The sequence below is a fragment of the Crocodylus siamensis genome, chromosome 5 (assembly GCF_052110815.1).
Source record: "Crocodylus siamensis isolate JL-2025a chromosome 5, ASM5211081v1, whole genome shotgun sequence".
In the NCBI taxonomy this organism is placed as follows: Eukaryota; Metazoa; Chordata; order Crocodylia; family Crocodylidae; genus Crocodylus; species Crocodylus siamensis.
This window is the reverse complement of record NC_143399.1, coordinates 161,824,565-161,843,247: the sequence shown is the minus strand read 5'-3', so window position 1 is coordinate 161,843,247 and position 18,683 is coordinate 161,824,565. Positions and strand designations below refer to the sequence as shown.

Below are 18,683 nucleotides of genomic sequence, written 5' to 3'. Positions count from 1 at the left end.
AACTATTCAACCTCATCATCCCTTGGGGCGCTCTGGTGAACAAACGTTCCCCCAGATCCTGGTGGTCACCCCTCATAAACTTATAGGTGGCCATCAGATCACCCCTGAGCCTGCGCTTTTCCAGGCTGAAGTGTCCCATAGCTCTCAGCCTGTTGTCATAAGGTCTGTTTTCCTGACCTCTGATCATGCGTGTGGCTCTTCTCTGGACTCTCTCAAGCTTCTCCACATCCTTTTTGAATTGTGGAGCCCAGAGCTGGATGCAGTACTCCAGCTGTGGCCTCACCAAAGCTGAGTAAAATAGGAGAATGACATTCCAGGATTTGCTTGAGAAACATCTATGTATGCAAGCCAGCATTTTGCTCACTTTACTAGCCGCAGCATCATATTGAAAGCTCATGTTCATCTTGTGGTCAATCATGACCCCCAAGTCCCTTTCATCCACAGGGCTAGTCAGAGTAGCACTGCTGAGCCTATAAGGATGCTTCAGGTTTTTCTTCCCAAGGTGGAGAACCTTGCATTTTTTGGTGTTAAACACCATCAGGTTCTCATCTGCCCATTTCCTGAGCCTGTTGAGGTCAGCCTGAATCACCCTCCTGTCCTCAGGTGTGGATGCTTTACCCCAAAGTTTGGTGTCATTGGCAAACTTGACCATTCCACTTCTGACTCCAATGTCCACATCATTAATGAAGATGTTGAACAATACAGGTCCAAGGACAGAGCCTTAAGGGACCCCACTGGTCACACGGCACCATGACAATTGACTTCCATCAACCATTACCCTCTGGGTCTGACCATGGAGCCAATTCCCAAGCCAGGGGATTGTGGTGGACCTGAGGCAGCAGTTGGCCAGTTTTGCGAAGAGGTGGTCATGGGATACCAGACTGAAGCCTTTTTTAAGTCAAAATATACAACATCAATCTCCTCCCCATTGTCCAGGTGCTAGGTCACCTAGTCATAAAAGAAAGATAGGCACCACACTTCTTCCAGTTTTTGGGCACTTCACCAGAGCACCAGGAGTTCTCCAAGATCAGTGCCAAGGGCTGAGCTATGATGCTAGCCAGCTCCTTGAGTACCCTGGGGTGCAGACTGTCAGAGCCGGCTGACTTGAAGGTGTTCAGCCTCTCAAGGTGTTCCTTCCTTGCCCTCTATCAATGAGGTCAGCATTGATAGAGGGCAAGGAATCTCCCTCACTCGGGCCTCCCTGTCCCATGATGGGCAGAGGTGTCCTGTGGGACTGGTGAAAGACCAATGCAAAGTACCCATTTAGTAGGTTGTTTTTTTCCTGGGTGTCAGTCATCAGTCGTCTCACCTAGTTTAGCAAGGGTCCAATGTTACCCTTGCTTTTCCTCCTGTTTAGAAGAACTCATTGAGGCTGTGTGCACAAATGCAACTAATCTGGGAGAATTCTCCTAGGTTTATTATCCTGGTAAAGAAATTTATCCAGTGACTCCTGTACAGACATTTGAATGCTAAGGCCCTGAAGAGTGGAAAGCCTGCAATGCTGATATTGTGCAGCTGGGGAGGACAGGGAAATGGAGGTGGCTGTACATACATCTCCGTATGTTCTGCAGGCTCCCTTAGTGTGCCTGGCAACAGATGATAGCATTGTATAGGGTATCTATGACTGGCTGACCCACCCTGCCCGTGGTCAGTCTGTGTTTCCATACAGCGCAATGTGGGAACTGTGAAGAGGGGGTGTTTGCTCCATGCTGGAGCAGCAGAACTGAGTAAGTGACGTAAGGCATTTTAGATGTGTGTGTGACGCAGCACTGGGCACTCGTGAAAGCACCTGGTGCTGTGTCACATACATTTGCATAAATGGCAAAATGCACGTCAGCACTGAGAAAAATGGCAGTGGTGTGCTTTTGAACTAACACACCAAAGGTGCCCATAGTGTTTCCCAGGGGGAGGAGAGGATAAAAGGGTGCTGGAAGGCCATGTTCTCTTCTGAAAGAAGCTACAGTATTTACAGACATTTGCTGTCCCCAGAGAAACTCTCCTGGGAATGATTTAACCCTGGTTGTTCCAAAGTTTTTTCTCCTGGAACAGCCATTTTCACTTGAGGAGGAAAAAGCCTGAACTTCTGTATGGCCATGGTTCTCCTGGGACAGTAGTGATACTTCCAGAAGAAACCGAATGTCTGTAAAAGGCCTGTATCGCTACATAAAAAAATCCCAAAGCTACTAGGCCACCTGGAAATAGTTTATGATTCTGTCTGAGTGCATGCATCCGTGCCATATATTTACATGAGTGTGATATGTGTCTGAATGCAGTACTCAGATAAAATTGATATTGAGTATTGGGTTGTAAAGTCATTTTTATAAGGAGGCTCTGGAACTATTTGGAACTTACTTTCAGCAACTGACCAAGTTAACTTTGAAATGCCAGGTCTGCAGAGTAAGCAGGGGCTGGTAGGATTTGTATCTCCTTCTCCAAAACAAAGTCCATCTATGTTGCATGTTTTTTCCTTAAGAGAGACAACAATGTAATTCTTCAAAGTTTTAGAATTTTCTATCAGTTTTCAAACAATAGAACTTTATGTACTATTAATGTCGGTTAAAACATGACCAGTTCTACTCAATCCGTCTTTAACAAATAATTTACTTACTAATGTATTCTAGCTTTTTGGGGGGAATGATATTCAGAATAAAGTTTTCAAATCTGCCTCAGCCAAGCCTCTAAGCTTTTGCTCATGGTTTTTGGGCATCCAAAAGGTCTGGAAATATGACTTACAAGGAAAGTTTGAAAGAACTAGAATCATTTAGTCTGGAAAAAAGAAATCAAGGGATGATTTGATAACAATCTTTAAATACCTGAAGAATGATTATAAAGAAGATAGAGAGAGACTATTCACTGTGGCTACAGGGGACAAGACAAAAAGCAATGGTCTCAAATTGCAGCCAGGGAAATTTACGGTGGATATTGGGAAGAATTTTCTTATTACAAAGGTAGCTAGCCAACAAGGCTGTGCAAGACAGCACCATTCTGCTTCGACATCTGTTTCGATGGAACAGTGTTTTGAGTTTAGTTTAGTTTCAAAAGCATTGTTCCGTTTTGTTTAGTCGAAATGGTTTCGCTGTTTCGCCCACTGGCTATAATGGGGAAGCACAAAACTGGAGGAGGAGCAGCTTCCCGTGATTGCAGGCAGATCGGGGCCTGCACCCCGGGGAGAAGTCTGGCAGAGCCCCACAGCCCTCCCAGAGGTGCAGGTGGGAGGCTGCTGCTTGGGACTGGTGCTGGGAGCTGAGCTGGCAGAGGGAGATGAAGCGTAGCCCCGGTGCTGCACTCCACTTCCCCCAGCAGGATCAGTTCCACAGGGCTGCAAGTGCGTGGAACCGGAGCCCAGTGGAGGCAGAGGGATTGGAGCCCTGGGGCTGTGCTCCACCTCCCTCCACCAGGCTTGGTTCTCAGGTGATTGCAGCACGGTGGAGGGCGGCAGGGTGAAGACCTGGGTCTCTACTCCCCCTGCCTCCATTGGGTTCAGTTCCCAGGTGCTTGTAGCCCTGGGGATGTGCTTCACTCGCCTCTACCAGGCTCGGTTCCCAGGCGCTTCCAGCCCGGAAACTTTCCCTGAGCCCCCCAGAAACTTTCGAAACATTTCGACTGCCCTCATTTCATTTCAAGGCTGTTTCAAAGCCCTTCATTTTGTTTCAATTTTGCTGTTTTGAGCTTGAAACAAGTTGAAACAGCCGGTGAAGCTTCGCACAGCCTTACTAGCCAATGGAACAGGCTACTCAGAGAGGCTGTGGAATCTCTGCAAGTTTTTAAGGTATGTTAGACAGACACTTGACTGGAATGGTTTAGACAGGAATGATGCAGCTTTGAGCAGTGGGTTGGACCAGATGACCTCCTGAGGGCTACTTTTCTATTACTTTATGAAAATGCCTACTGGATATAAGAAAAGCAGGCTATATACTCTAACAGGCCATGTAAGTAAAATTCTTGATTACCAAGAATTCAGACAATCTTCATATTAGTATCCAAAGATGTATATTTTCAATATATAAATAATAAAGAAACAGATACCTTTAATGTACATAACCCATCTGTCCTCAGGTCACATATTTGACAAACTCCATCAAATAATGTCATTATTTTGGGGTTGCTATAAGTGAATCCATCATTAGAAATCTGTAAATGTACCGTAGTAGTGCAGTAAGTTATAAGATATCTTTGGTAAAGGATTCTGTTTGCACATGGCAGCATATAAAACAATTTTCATAATAATTATTTCTTTAAGTCAATGTTAAAAAGTGTTGTGGGTACCTTAATCTGCCACCTTGCCATGGGTTTCTCATCAACCAGATCCATGACATCAGATTGCTGACCATCAGTTGGTAGTTGGCAATCAACAGTCCCCGTGTTTTGGAAGGCAGCTGGCATAAATACAGGCTCTCCAAAGATCCATTTGCTATGGCTGTACTAAATTCAAGGAGGAAAAATCCAATTTCAGTTCAAGGTATTCTGAAAACACCCTTGGAGAAAATATGTATTGTATGCTATGGTACAAAGAACTCGAAAACATCTTTTATGAGCTACTTTGGAATGCACCATGTTTTATAATTTATTTAAGAATATAGTTCAGCTGAACTCTTTTATGCCAAATTAGAAGTGCTAATTTGGAACTATAGGCACAAACTCATCCCTGCAGTGTAGTCATTTTACACTGCATTGCCAAAGGATAATGGCCCTAAACCTGGGGTAACTGGCCATGAGAAGATCATGCTAGCAGGGGGCATTCTCTAGTAGATATACTGGAGGGGTAGGGGGTATATACATATACAGATTCTTACAACTAGATTAACAAGTGTCTTATAACATATCATGTATGTATGTATAGACACATAATTACATACATATATATTCATTAGATACATTACAAGACTTAATTATATATATGTATATCTAATTAGATAAACTGAAAGAGATGACTCATACTATATCCAAATTACTCTAAAGGTTTTCTTTCCTTTTCCAGGGGAGAAGACCTTATTTTTGTTTTAGTTCTCACAATAATACTAGAATCCCATAAAAAATTACTCTTTTATCAAATATAATTTCACTATTTAGGCAGCCATGCTTTTTCTGCCAAGACTGTCTATGTAAGCATCAAATGGAAGTTAAATTGATCTGGTAATTTTTTAACTGCCTGTTTTCACATGTGAATAGTTTTGGTTCAGATATTAAGCATTTTATTTTCTTTCTTCTCTTCCTTTAAAAAAAAACTAAATGAGCAAGAAGGTATTCACCTATAATTGCATTGAAGGAAAAATCAATGGAAATATTGATTAAAATATAATATTCATAATATTTAACCTCATAACCTTTGAAATGTGAAATAGCCATTTTCCCCAGTAGTTTTTTGTTACTAACCTTGGGGATTTCTAGGTATTCATTTGCTATAAAAACATACTAAAATAAAAAAAAAAAAGATAATTAAAAGGTCAAGTGTCTAGGGCTTTGCGAAGCTTCTGTAGCTGATTTGACACAGAGGAGATTCAGCCTGATTCAGCGACTGAATCTCTGAATTCAAATTGAATCAGGAGACCAATTAAAAGCTCTGAATCAAATCAGAAGCCTCCAAATCAATTCGGAAAAGATTCGGCCCAATTCAGAGATTTGGCCATAGACTAAACAAGCAGCAATCCTCACCAGGCTGGACACAGCTGCCTCCAGCTGGTAAGTCTGTTGTGGTGCACAGAGGGGGAAGAAAAAGGGTGTTGGGGAGAGAGGGATTTGGGGCTGGGACAAACTGTCCAGCTGAGGTGGGAGGTGCGGGACTCAGAAAGGTGGGACACAACAGACTTACCAGCTGGAGGCAGCTGTGCCCAGCGTGGTGAGAACTGCTGCCCATTTAGTCTGTGGCCAAATCTCCAAAGCAGCACTGAATCTCCAGATCTGAACTGGCCAAACTGAATCAGGATAGTGATTCGAATCTCCAAATCGAATTGCTGTCCCTCCAAACCAGTCAAATCTGAATCTGAAGCAAATACTGCCTGCTTTGTACAGGCCTACTATTCAAAGCATTTTTCAAACATTGCATGAATGCATGTGCAGCTTTGTGCAAACCTGACTGAATTTTCTTCTCTATATGGCTTCATTTGGCTAAACTTTCTCATCTCCCACATAATCTGAATAGATTTTGCTATTCAATCTGTGTAATGATAGACTTGCTGGCTATGTTTGCCACCCTTGCACAACTCCTGGGCCAAAGTAAAAGCTGATGCCTTCCCAGAAGTGCCCTGCTGGGGCTTGACACATGGAATGTTCTAATGTATATATTTTCCATTAAAAACTATCTCCTAAAATGATCCTTCTCTGATGCATGTAGTAAAGAGGTCTGTCCCAAGCTACTTCAGGGCTGAATCTAATGTACCACTCTTACACAGCTGTAATTCTTCTTACATTAGTGGGTTAGTCTTGATTTACAGCAGTGTAATTATAAGTACATACATCTCTAAAAGTAAAACATGTCAGTACTTGATATTTTCTGCTTCCTCATCAAATTCTGTCCTGTGCAGATAGTAACAGTGCTACTCATTTTCTGACTTGGCTATATTCAGTGATAGGATTGTCAATAAAAGTGATTAACCATAAAGTTTTTGTAGCTGGTAACCAAGTGTGCAACCACAGCGAGTGTTATAACAGAAAACCTTGCCAAGAGATGAAAGTGAGACATTTCAAACTGTGATAAGCGAATTCCCAATAATTGCATCACTGGGAGATTGATCTGTAGGGTTTTTAACCTAATGGAGTATAAATTTATTCTCAACTTTCTCATTTCAACCCAACTTGCAGATGAGTGGATCCATGTTGTGCACAAGAAAAATCAATAGCTTGCATTGTCTAATCTGTCAAAATAATCTTAGCAACTGTAGAAACTAGTTGAGTAAAGGTTTCTTGCCTCAATAATGAACGTTTCCTGCTGAACGTACTACAAGCAAAAACCTACATTAATAAAAAGAAATTTTACTTCAGGGCTTTCTTAGTTTTTTATCCAAGGTCAAGAGGCTAATTCTTAATTGCATCTTAAATTATTCAGGGTTTCCAATATCTGTAAATTAATCAGCTCTTTTAGACAAAGGCCAGCCTAGGTAACTGAACCTAAATTCTATCTAAATTTCTTCCATCACTGTATTAGTTTATGGGACATAATTCTCAATTTCCAATCCTGAGTTAGTTGTGGGATGGAAAAAGACGCTGCCTTTGTGCTACCATAAACATTTCTCAGAGGGCTGGTCCTGTTCAGGCAGTTGGTCCCAGGGCCCAATGCAGGATTGCCCCCCTCAACCTAAAGGAATTCTTGTGAAGAATCAAGTCCCTGATCCCTAGGAGTGCTTGGTCTGGGTTTCGTCTCCCAGCAGAGACACAAAAACTGTGCCAAGTTTAAAAATGTGGTTTTTACATTTGCTTCCCTGCAAGCTGGGAGCAGGCCCCCTTCACCAATGGGATGAGAGGGCAGGACTGGGGCCAGGCCAGGCTGGGAGTGCCGTGTTGTACCTCTCTGGGCACTGGGGGGGCCTTGGGAAGCTATGGCTACCCTAAAATTCATCTTGGCTCTCCCTAGCCACCCTTCCTAGCACCGCTGCCCGCCCACAGAGATGCAGCACTCCTGGTTCAACCTGGCTGGGCCCTGTGCATCTGTGTGGCAGCAGAGGATACGGCTAGGCAGCAGCTCCCTGCAGGTAAGTCTAATAGGGGCTGGGCAGGGAACTAGACACAGCTGTGGGCAGCTCATAGGGGGGTGGGTGGCGGGGGTGGGGGCTGCCTCAGGGGGATCGAGAGCAGGGGAGGGGAAAGGTCCAGTGAGGGGGAAGGTGTGTGTCTGGGTGTGAATGTGTCTCTGTCTGTCTCTGTGTGTGCGTATGCATCCCATGTGCGTGTCTCTGTTCATGTTAGGGAAAGTCTGTTTGTGTCTATATGCCCATGTGCAGAAAGTGAGTGAGAGTAGAGTGAGCACCTGTCAGTGTGCACGGGTGTGTGTGTGTGTGTACATTTGGCCGTAGGGGGGAAGGGGATATGGTGAGCAGGGAGACACAGGCATGTGCTTCCCCACCCCCAGCCTGGCAGGGTCCACCCAACCTCCCCCCACCAGCACAAGGATAGGAAAGGGCCCACCTCCCCACCCTGCAGCCCAGGTCCCATGGGGAAGAAGGCCTCCAATTTTGTGTTTGTGTTCCACCTCAACCCACCTTTGCAGGCAGGTGCTCCCAGGGCTTGAGGGGCCTATTTTGTGCAGGAATTCCCGAGCATGAAGCATAAGGCCCCTCATGTCCCAGGAGAATACGCTGCCTTTTGGCCTCATCAATGGGTGTGACGAAAGGTAATATGCATTTCATCCAATGAAATGCATCAGCTGTGCCAGGACATATCCCAGTACAGCTGATCCACTTTGTTTGACAGTGTCCATTTCTAGTCATAGCAGACTTAAAGAATCTCTGCCTTTTCCTCCAAATAATGGAATTTCAGCCCCTATAAGCACCTTTCTTTATGACCATCTTTAGGGTTGTGCTTATATAGGATCCTATCTCCACATGCTGGTTTGATAACTGACTGCTGTGCGTTTTTAGCTCCTCTCTCAGCTGTTAAACAACCCTTTTATGCTTTACTTTTCTCTTCCACTGAGAAAATGGCAAACCTGCAAGGAGATGAGTGCCTGCTGTGAAGCGCTGAGTGCCCTTTCTTTCAGCTAGTGCAGGGATGAGCCATACATGCATTAAAAGAAATGTCCTGTATTTTGACCACAAGATGAGAAATTAACCACAGCACTTTGGACAACTTAAATCTGGTGTTGGTGTCCAACTGATCTACCTGCAATTTGATAATTTCACATTTCAGACTTGTTGACTCTCTGAATCCCTGGCCGAAAGCTCTCACAGATGTGCAGTCATACTGTCGAATGTCACACAATCCATCATTCTCCAGCTCTGTGATTTCTGGAATCTGATCTTCGAAGTAAAGGTTGGAAAAGGTTAGAAAATGTAAATCAACAAATTATCATACTTTAAAATTATGTAATAGATATAGCTGTCTCTTTATATTTTAGAAGAGAAATGAAATAATATTGTCTGGCATGGTATGTCTTCAGTATCTGAAATTTTCATTTTGTTTTTCAAAATAGTTTGGAGAGACTTCAGATACAATTTTTAAAAGACCATAATACTGCATAATACTAGCAGATACCGGAGAGAGATACATAAATACAGTATGTCTGCTAGATGAAAGTTACTAGTCCAGTCACAGAAAGCAGCTAACTGGAACACTTCATGATGTTAAAATTCAAAACTTCTCAGATTAGTTATACTTTAGGAAATACAGCTGGGGAGAGAAGGACAATTCATATTACTAAAATGTATCTGAAAATATGTTGGGTTTGATCTAGTTAGATCACTTTTTTACAGTAGTCTAGCAGCATAAAATATAAATGAGAATAAGGACTTAAATGGTACGACTAGGCTAGGAAGATGATGCATTTGTCCCAGGACAACTTGTGCCTGTGTTTGTCCTAGAATAAAAATATCTCAGGATCAGTGTGTATACACATTGCCCTTCTAATCAGAGTTTTGCGAGTGGCAGAACAGGGATACACAGATACTTTTTTGCTATTGATTCAATTATGAAATCCTGGGATAACCTTTTAGATGCACTTTCCAATGTCCCATGATAAACTGATAGTACTTATTATCCTATGAATCTTTTTAGAATTTATCCTGGGACAAAAAACATGGCTATCTGAACAATTTCACTGTCCTGAATAAAATGATTTATCTTGGGACAAAAGCAGTTTCTGCTTTTAGCCCTAGAAAGAATGGAAGTAGAAAGGAGTCTATAGCTAGAGTTGTTTGGATAATGTTTGATAGCTGAAAATAATATTATAAGAAAATGTTTTAGCTTAAAATGGAAACTTTTTTGATGAAGAAAATCTCCTTCCCTCCCTCCCAATTTATTTTAAGGTCATTTGAAATGTTTTGTTTAAATCTGCAGCTCTTGCTTGTAACAGAATATTTATTTGACCTGAAATGATGCATTTCAGTTTTTGAGGTTTTACTTTTTTAAGTACAGGTGAATTTTTAAATAAAATAAATTAACTGAAAATAAAATAAAATACCTTTTTATTCCTCATGGAAAAGATTTGGCCAACATTATCTGTAGCCCATTCTACCATTCTAATCTACTTGTTTTCTTTTCAATATAGAAGACTTGCTCCTAAATGGTTTGCATTTATGGAAGTAAATTAAACATTCTTGCATCAAATTAATATTTGATTATTAATTTGCATTAATATTTGATGCAAGAATTCTTTACAGGCCCTTTGGGAAGTAGAGAATAGGAACGGATGTATAAGACGGCTATATCTTTAACAGGAGACACTATACAATATATATTATATAAAACATGCTAGCAGTGCGCACTATAAATTCACTGAGTGGTAAGTCTTTTTAAATCGAACATATCAGAAATTGACTCTAAGGGAAAAGATACACTTAGACCATACTAAATCTGTGTCATGTTAAGCAGTGTTGAAGTTAGCATGTCCTGTGAGCAGTCACATGTTAATACAGTTTCTTGCTGGCATTGCTTTGACTTGCCACTAGAGGACACCTGGCTTCTATCTTTGCTCTGAGTTGGAGGGGAGGAGGAGGGGCTGGGAACAGTGCATCTGAGGATGCTGGAGGTCTGCAAATTGCTTATCTCCATGGGGCATACTGATGTTACCCTAACAGAAGCTAGGTAGAATCAGAGTTAAATCTCACCTGAAGTAGCATAATGTTTAGATGCTCAGAGGCTCTTAGTGTGAGTTAGAGCTTTAATGTGTGAATGCTTAATATGCTACAAGTGTAAAACATAACTTTACCCTAAGGCTTGTCCTTGGGAAACAAGAATAGATAACAAATATGTTTTTTAAATTGGAAAAAAAGCTGATGGACAATGAGTAGAAACAGTGTAGGGATACAAACTGACAAGGCAAAAGAAAAACAAGAATCCTACTTAAATAGATTGTATTGCACAGTCCCACTTACCAGACAAAAAGCTGCAATCATAGGAGCTAAAGCCTTGGAAACATGCACAGCCCCATTCTACACATTCTCCATTACCACTACAGAGATTGGGGCATTTTAATGCTAAGAGAAGGTCCTCAACTGACTCCTGAAATTCTTGTGTGTTGTAATTTATTTCTTCCAAAATTCTCTTTTCACATTCATTCTCTAACAAGGCCACACCTGCTTCTGCCCAGCTGAGATCATCCTTCAGCAATAAATCTTTTACACACATATCTACTGTATCTTCTATCCTCCTGTCAAGAAGAGCAGCACAAGATCTTCCTATGCTGGAGTTAGCTATTGTTTGCTGGCACAACTCCAAAGCACTGGATTCAGTGAGGCCAGAAGGTGTGGGCCAAGAAGGCAAAAAATGTTGGTGCATCTTAGTTGTGTGATCTTCTGGAAAAAAATAGCTAAAACCTTCTACGTCTGTTTGGCTAAGACTCTGGTATGGGAATACTGGAAGGTATTCATAATAATGCTGGCGCTTCCATCTACTTCCAACAGGTTGTCTGTTGTAGACTTGGCTGCTAAATGCCTGTGTGTGTCTTTGAGTTTCCAAGCTCGATACTCCTTGTTTTTCCATTTCAATGTCTCCCTTTACATTTGTAGAGACAACTTCTTCTGCTATAGGTGCTATTTGAAATTTGGTTTGAAATTGGTCATCTCCTAACAGAAGTTCCAAAGAAGCTTTTTCATGTGCAAATGTATGTCTGCTTAAGTCCCTGAGAAGATCAGCAGGGCCAACATACTCAGTAGTGACATCCAGTCCTGGTATCAAAGAGGGAAACCTGACATTTTCATTTTCTTTGCAAGATGAAGCAAATTCTGCTTGAGAAACAGAATTCAACCTATTCATTGATTGATATAAATCACTGTCATCAACTGTACAACTACAGAAAGGTATTTTTTTGGATGAAGTTAAAGAAGCTGGTATTTTGTCAAAAAAACTGTCCCCTGGTGGAATTCTATAAAAGAAAAAGAGAAACTAAAACATTTCAAATTGTTATATTTTAGTTCTTTTAGTTTTCTCTAGAATTTCACGGTTGCTGTCTATACCCCTGATTTTAATACTTTAAATCAATCTTGTACAGATTTGAGTGTCCTACATAAATTACAAAACCATGAGAATAAATTACAGCTATAGAATTGAAATACATGAATAAATGTATTGGTTTATGTTCACCTAATTAGCATGTTAAATACCCTTTAAGCAAATATTAAATAGCAACTAATAAGCAGTTATTAATTTATCATTTTAATTCCAATTTGCCACAAAATAAGTTGCATTTGTTCCTTTCCTTAACTGAACATCAACTAAGACAAGTTTGACATGTAGGGGAAACACTGAACTGAAAATGAATAAATGTCTTTAAGAGCTTGGTATTTAATTGAAATAAATGTACTTGTTACCTCCATTCATTAATAAAGGTAAGATGAGCATTAGAGTCCTTTTTGATTTCCATCCCATTCCGAGTGTGGTAGTCATTCTCTGCATATCCATCAAATGTACCACAAAGCCCCATGGTATATTTATAGTCTGAACTGGGTGCCCTGAGAGTCATGCTCATTCCCCATTCACTCACATCAGCCCGAATGAAAGCTCCAGAAGAAAATGAGATCTAAAAATAAATTTATACTGTTACTGTATTAAAAAGAAATGGTTAATAATTAGTACAAAATTAAAAAAACCAAAGGAAACAAATATGTAACTGCCGGGTCTATTAGGAATTCCAATTTAACTCTACAGGTGTGTCCACACACGCAGGCATGTGTGCTTGCAGCAGCTCAAATAGAAGCAGCACAAATTTGAGCTGAAGATTTTTGCCTCAGCACATATGCCCGGTCATGAACTTTGGTATGGAGCAAGTTGTGCCACTTGGAGCAAAATACCCCTGCCCAGCCTCTCCTGGATCTGCAGCCAGAGGGAGTTAGAGCCTGGAGCCAGCACCTGTGCTAGATCCAGCAGTATAAAAACCTACCCTGTGCTGGCCCCAGCAGTATAAAAAAGCTGCCCTGGCGAGCAGCTTAGGGGTACTTGCTCTCAGGAGCTTCTGAGATCCAGACAGTTGGTATCTGGGGACACTACCCCTTGTGCCAGCTGGACTGCTAAAGCAGCCCTAACTGAGAGTTCCCTGCACCTTCTATCCACTGCAGCAGTCTGGCAGTGGGGGCTGCTGCCTGGCTAGCTATGACCTACTGCCACCTGAGACAGCACGTGGCCCCATGGCTGTGCACTTGCCAGATCTGGATAGGGACTGCACAGCCACAACAGCGGCTTCTGCATCTCTGGGCCAGCTTCCACTGGGCTGTAGCTGACCTGCTGGCCTTTGTGTGGTACTACTGCCACATGTGCGACCGCCCAGCCATCTGGGCAGCTATTGCCTGGAAGATTTTCTCAGTGTGGTGGCCTGCTTTGCACTGTCAAAGCATGTCCTCCTAGCCCCCAAGTGTCCAGGAGGTCAGCCACCTCTTTTGACTGCCAGTTGGCTCCTGGGTACCAGCCCTAAGCAGGCTCCTCTGCCTGGGTCCTGCCATTTGCCTCACTAGCAGGAATTCTTGTGTTCCCTATTTAAAAACTGCAAAATCCCCGATAAAAAATCCCAACAGCTGAAAATGAAGTCTTACTCTTGTATATTGTGGGTGGTTGTGGGAGGGTATGGGATTCGTGGAGGGGATGTGAATGTGTGGGGAGGGGGTGTGGGAAAGGGTGTTGGGGGTATGTGTGGAGGAGGAGGATTGCTGTGGGGTGTGTGGGTGCGCATGTGTGGTGGGGTATTTGCATGTAGCCGTGAGCAGGGCTCCCCCCAGAGGCAGGTGGGTATGTGTATGCAGTGTTTGTGGGGTGTGATTGTGTGGGGAACAATGTGGCTGTGGGGTTTGTGGGGAAGGATTTGAGGGTATGGTGGGGTGTGCATGGGAGCCCCCCATAACTGGTCAGCATCTTCCCCACCCTATAACAGCCTGGTGCCCATGCACCCTGTGGCACTCCACCACCACCACCAACAGCGTGCAGCCCCAGCCCACCCTGCACTAGTCCATACCATCCAGCCAAGGTGCGTCTTGATGCCCCCTGGGCACGTAGCAGGGCTGGGGTAGCTCTGCAGTGGAACTGCCTCTAGGCAGCTCAGGCAGTGGCAGTTCCTTCCAGCTGCCATCACTGCTGACTACAGCCCTGTGGTACGGGTGGGGACCTGCGCCTGCTCCAGACTCACCGTCCAGGCTCAGCACCAGTGGCACTGCCGGTGCCAGGCAGAAACTGTTGCTCGGCACAGGGGAAAATCAGCCCATCCCCTTCGCCATTCCTGGGCAGTTCTTGGTGCAGCCACCCAAAGCCCATACTCTGCTGGGCTGCCCTGCAGCTCTGCCACCATCACAGATGCCTCTGGGCTGCCCAGAGAGGCAGCGGTGACAGTGCAGAGCAGCTGCAGGGCAGCCTGGCATGGCGTGGGATCTGGGAGGCTATACTAAGAACTGCCCAGCAGTGGCAACGGGGAGGGGCTGCTTTCTCCCTATGCCAAGCAACACTTTTTGCCTGGCTGCTGCTACTGCCACTGAGTGTGGATGGGTGAGTCTGGAGCAGTTGCGGGGTGCACTGGGTTGGGGTTTTGTGTACAAGTCCCCCCTGGTACCACAGAGCTGGGGCCAGTAACAGCAGCAGCCAGAAGGAACCATTGTTGCCTGGACTGCCTAGAAAGGCAGTCCAGCTGCAGAGCTGCCCCAGCCCCGCTGCATGCCCAAGAGGCAGCAGGACGCACCACAGCCAGGTGGAGCCTGGGCCAGGCAGGACCTGCCATTGACTAGACAGAGCCCCTGTGGGCCATATCTGGCCTGCGGGCCACATTTTGCTAACCTACATGCTAAGAAGAATGCCTATAGGTACCAATAATAGCTCTTAAAGATTCTTGGGAAGTATTCTTAAACATTTAGGCTCAGCTTCTCAGGTAGTGAAGATAGCAGATAAGGAAATGTTAATAATACATGTCAATACTGCCGGCAGGTTTGCAATAGGGGGACATGTAATAAAGGTATCACACATTCATCTTGTAGCTTGCTTATCTGCTGGTTATATCACACAAAGTTATCTTTACTACCTGAGAACCAGAGCCTATATGTTTAAAAATACTTCCCAAGAATCTTTAAGAGCTATTATTGGTGCCTATAGACATGCTCCTTAGCATTCTAATTAGAATACTCCAGCATTGTCTTAGCAGCATGAGTATTAAGCCCACCACATTTCAAAATTGCCACAGGGCTGCTTTAACTAAAGCTTGTTGAATGAGCTTTAGTTAAAGCACCCTAACTGCCATTTTGAAATGTGTATGTGTGTGTGTGGGGGGGGTCTTTAATATGCATGGTGGTGAGCCATTTTCATTAGAGTATTAGAGTAGCTGTCTGGGAGCCAGTTTAATCAAATGTCCAGGAGTGGACATTGGAGTCAGGAGTGGACTGGCCAAGTTCGCCGATGACACCAAACTTTGGGGCAAAGCATCCACACCAGAGGACAGGCGGGTGATCCAGGCTGACCTGGACAAGCTCAGCAAATGGGCAGACGAGAACCTCATGGTGTTTAACACCGAAAAATGCAAGGTTCTCCACCTTGGAAGGAAAAACCTGCAGCACCCTTATAGGCTCGGCAGTGCTACGTTGGTTAGCACTACAGAAGAAAGAGACTTGGGGGTCATCATTGACCACAAGATGAACATGAGCCTGCAATGCGATGCTGTGGCTAGTAAAGTGACCAAAATGTTGGCGTGCATCCATAGATGCTTCTCGAGCAAATCCCGGGACGTCATTCTCCCCTTGTACTTGGCCTTGGTGAGGCCGCAGCTGGAGTACTGCGTCCAGTTTTGGGCTCCACAATTCAAAAAGGATGTGGAGAAGCTTGAGAGAGTCCAGAGGAGAGCCATGCGTATGATCAGAGGTCAGGAAAACAGATCTTACGATGACAGGCTGAGAGCCATGGGACTCTTTAGCCTGGAAAAGCGCAGGCTCAGGGGTGATCTGATGGCCACCTATAAGTTTATCAGGGGTGAACACCAGGATCTGGGGAAACGTCTGTTCACCAGAGCGCCCCAAGGGATGACGAGGTCGAACGGTCACAAACTCCTGCAAGACTGTTTCAGGGTGGACATAAGGAAGAATTTCTTTACTGTCTGAGCCCCCAAGGTCTGGAACAGTCTGCCAGCGGAGGTGGTTCAAGCACCTACATTGAACACCTTCAAGAGTAAATTGGATGCTTATCTTGCTGGGATCCTATGACCCCAGCTGACTTCCTGCCCTTTGGGCAGGGGGCTGGACTCGATGATCTCCCGAGGTCCCTTCCAGCCCTAATGTCTATGAAATCTATGAAAATGCCACCTCTGCCTCCCCCCCACCCCAAGCATGTACATAGGCAGCCTACATTTTTAGTTCAAGCATCTTTGTCATTTATGTGAAAAATGAAGTGTCATGTATTTTAAGAATGAATATTTCTGGATAGATGTAACTGCATGTTTGAACAGGCAGTTTATTGAAAAAATGACATTTTACCCACACGTTTGCAGCTCAGAACACTTTACCTGCTAATTGAAACTGGAAATGTTGTGTTAGAAAATTAAGGTGATATTTAAATTGTAGCAAGCATGTAAAGGATACAATCATATTATGTTAAACCCATTTGTTTTGTAAGCTCTATACAAGAGAAAAAGAGAAATTTTGCAAGCATACTGCAAAAAACAAACAAAAAAAGAACCCAAGTTTTACTCTTCTGAGAAACAATGATTGAAGAGGTTAGTGTCTGGAGGAAGTCATGACTTTGATTCACTATGCAGATTAGAGCAAATGACAGGAATGAGTGGAAAACTCAAGTAACATAACTTGTGTGCGCTTCTGTTTTCTTAACTGCAAAATGATACATTTCTGTCTCAGAGATTTCTTGGTGTGTACCTAATTAACATTTGGGCTCCTGATATAAGTGCTAAGCGTTTAAGGAGTTTTGATGTTGGTTACCACAGCCACTTCAAAAGATGTGTTTGTTTTTATGCTTGTCTTTCATACTAAAAGAGTGATTTAAGAGGGCAGGTTTAACATTCAATTTTTATGCTAGTGAATTGCCCATCAAGAATGATGGGGTGGAGGAAAGGGAAGGCAAGTGGGGATGGAGTGCCACCACCCACCACACCATACCAGTACCACCTCCCAGGAGCAGGGGGGGAGGGAAGCTTACCCCTCCATCCCCTTCCACCAGCACCTGAACTGCTGCTGCCTCCAGCAGCACTGGCCTTACCTCCTCCCCACCGCACAGCCCTGTTTCTCGGAGGCGGTAGAGTGCTGTGGTACAGGCCTCACCCCCCACCCCCCGCTCCATCCCTGCCATCATGGTGGCGCTTTGCACTCTGATTGGTTGTTTCACTAATCAGTCAGAGTACTCCAAGAGCATTACAGACAGATGGACTGCGCCCTTTATTATATAAGAATTCTGCTTCTTTTGGGCTTGCCCTTACCAGCATTCAATACATAAAGAAAAAAGCTTCAGAAAAATTAAATAAATGATTTTAAGGTTATATTTTTTAGGGAAAACTCCTCCACACAATTTTTAGTTTAGTTTCTAATTGATAATTTTGGCATGTCTAGTTGACCACATGAACACGTCTTGTATGGCACTGCATGTATAAATCAGTGTGTAGACAAGAGATTTTGGAAAATTAGGCTCCTCATTAGCTTCTATATGTAGGATCTACATAAAAATTTTTTCTGATACTTTACTATGATCATGGGGTGTCTGGTACACTAAAGTTAAGAGAAGAGCCAGAGCTTAGTCTTTTGAAAACCAAAATAATTTTAGTTAGGCATGTCCTATAGATAATTTACACCTTTATTTGATAATATTGGTCTCAGTCCCTAATTTATTAAAACTGTTATCTTGCCAGACTACTTGAAATGTTAATAATGAGGTGCAAAGATGTTTTGGTCTGCACACGTTTTTGAGGAACGGTTGTGGGAATTATACATGTGTTCTGTGAGTAAAGTATGCTCCTTTGATTCAATGGAATTATATTTGTAAAACATGTTTTATCTTGTTTTTTAACTTAAAAAAAACACTACAGGCCTTGCATCTGAAATTAGCAGGAAGAGGCAGAAGTGCTTGCTAAGATAAATAAGGTGAGAACAAATAACATTTACTACATACCGTGACTTTTCTTCCTAGATAGGATTCCATGATCCTGACATTTCTTCTTCTTTTGTCTCTACTTTTTACAGATAAATGTGGCTGAGACTCATGTAGCTGACCATTGCACATGTCAAACGCAATTATGTCACTTTCTTCTCTGGCAACAAAACCACAATTACATGATGCTGGGTAGTGAAGGCTTCCACAGTCCCACTGGCGCACATGAACTTCAAAATCCCGAGATGTACTCTTATAGAGCACAAATGTTCCTGTTTTAAAATTATCATACTGTCTGAAATAAAAATAAAATTGAGTGATATTATCATCATCTAAAATTATAATAAAAAGGAGTAACATACTGTATTATTAACTTTTCTCAGTTAAATACAAAATTTTATAATATTTTATTGGCATGTGGTATATTTTTTTCAGTTGCACTAAGAAAGGCAAATGTTATACACCCCCCTCCCCAAAATAATCTTAATCTA

At 43.1% G+C, this 18,683-nt stretch overlaps 1 protein-coding gene and 1 long non-coding RNA gene across 6 annotated transcripts in view; one reads left to right on the top strand and one right to left on the bottom strand.

Annotated features, from left to right (window-relative positions):
• VWDE (von Willebrand factor D and EGF domains) overlaps positions 1–18,683 on the bottom strand; it is a 72,523-nt gene that overhangs the window by 23,317 nt on the left and 30,523 nt on the right. For all 5 annotated transcript variants that reach the window (XR_016442301.1, XM_090046900.1, XM_090046901.1 and 2 more), the window contains 7 exons: positions 18,214–18,487; positions 12,456–12,664; positions 11,022–12,010; positions 8,812–8,948; positions 4,267–4,422; positions 4,027–4,131; positions 2,353–2,467 (listed from right to left, as the gene is read on the bottom strand). Coding sequence is in view for 4 of the 5 variants with exons in the window: in XM_090046900.1 (XP_089903026.1) it covers positions 2,353–2,467; positions 4,027–4,131; positions 4,267–4,422; positions 8,812–8,948; positions 11,022–12,010; positions 12,456–12,664; positions 18,214–18,487 (1,985 nt within the window). In the remaining variant the exon portion in view is untranslated. The remainder of the gene's footprint in view (positions 1–2,352; positions 2,468–4,026; positions 4,132–4,266; positions 4,423–8,811; positions 8,949–11,021; positions 12,011–12,455; positions 12,665–18,213; positions 18,488–18,683) is intronic.
• On the top strand, positions 8,843–18,409 carry LOC149864843 (uncharacterized). Its single transcript, XR_016442302.1, has 3 exons — positions 8,843–8,971; positions 18,131–18,185; positions 18,285–18,409. It is a non-coding gene; the product is annotated as an uncharacterized LOC149864843 (long non-coding RNA).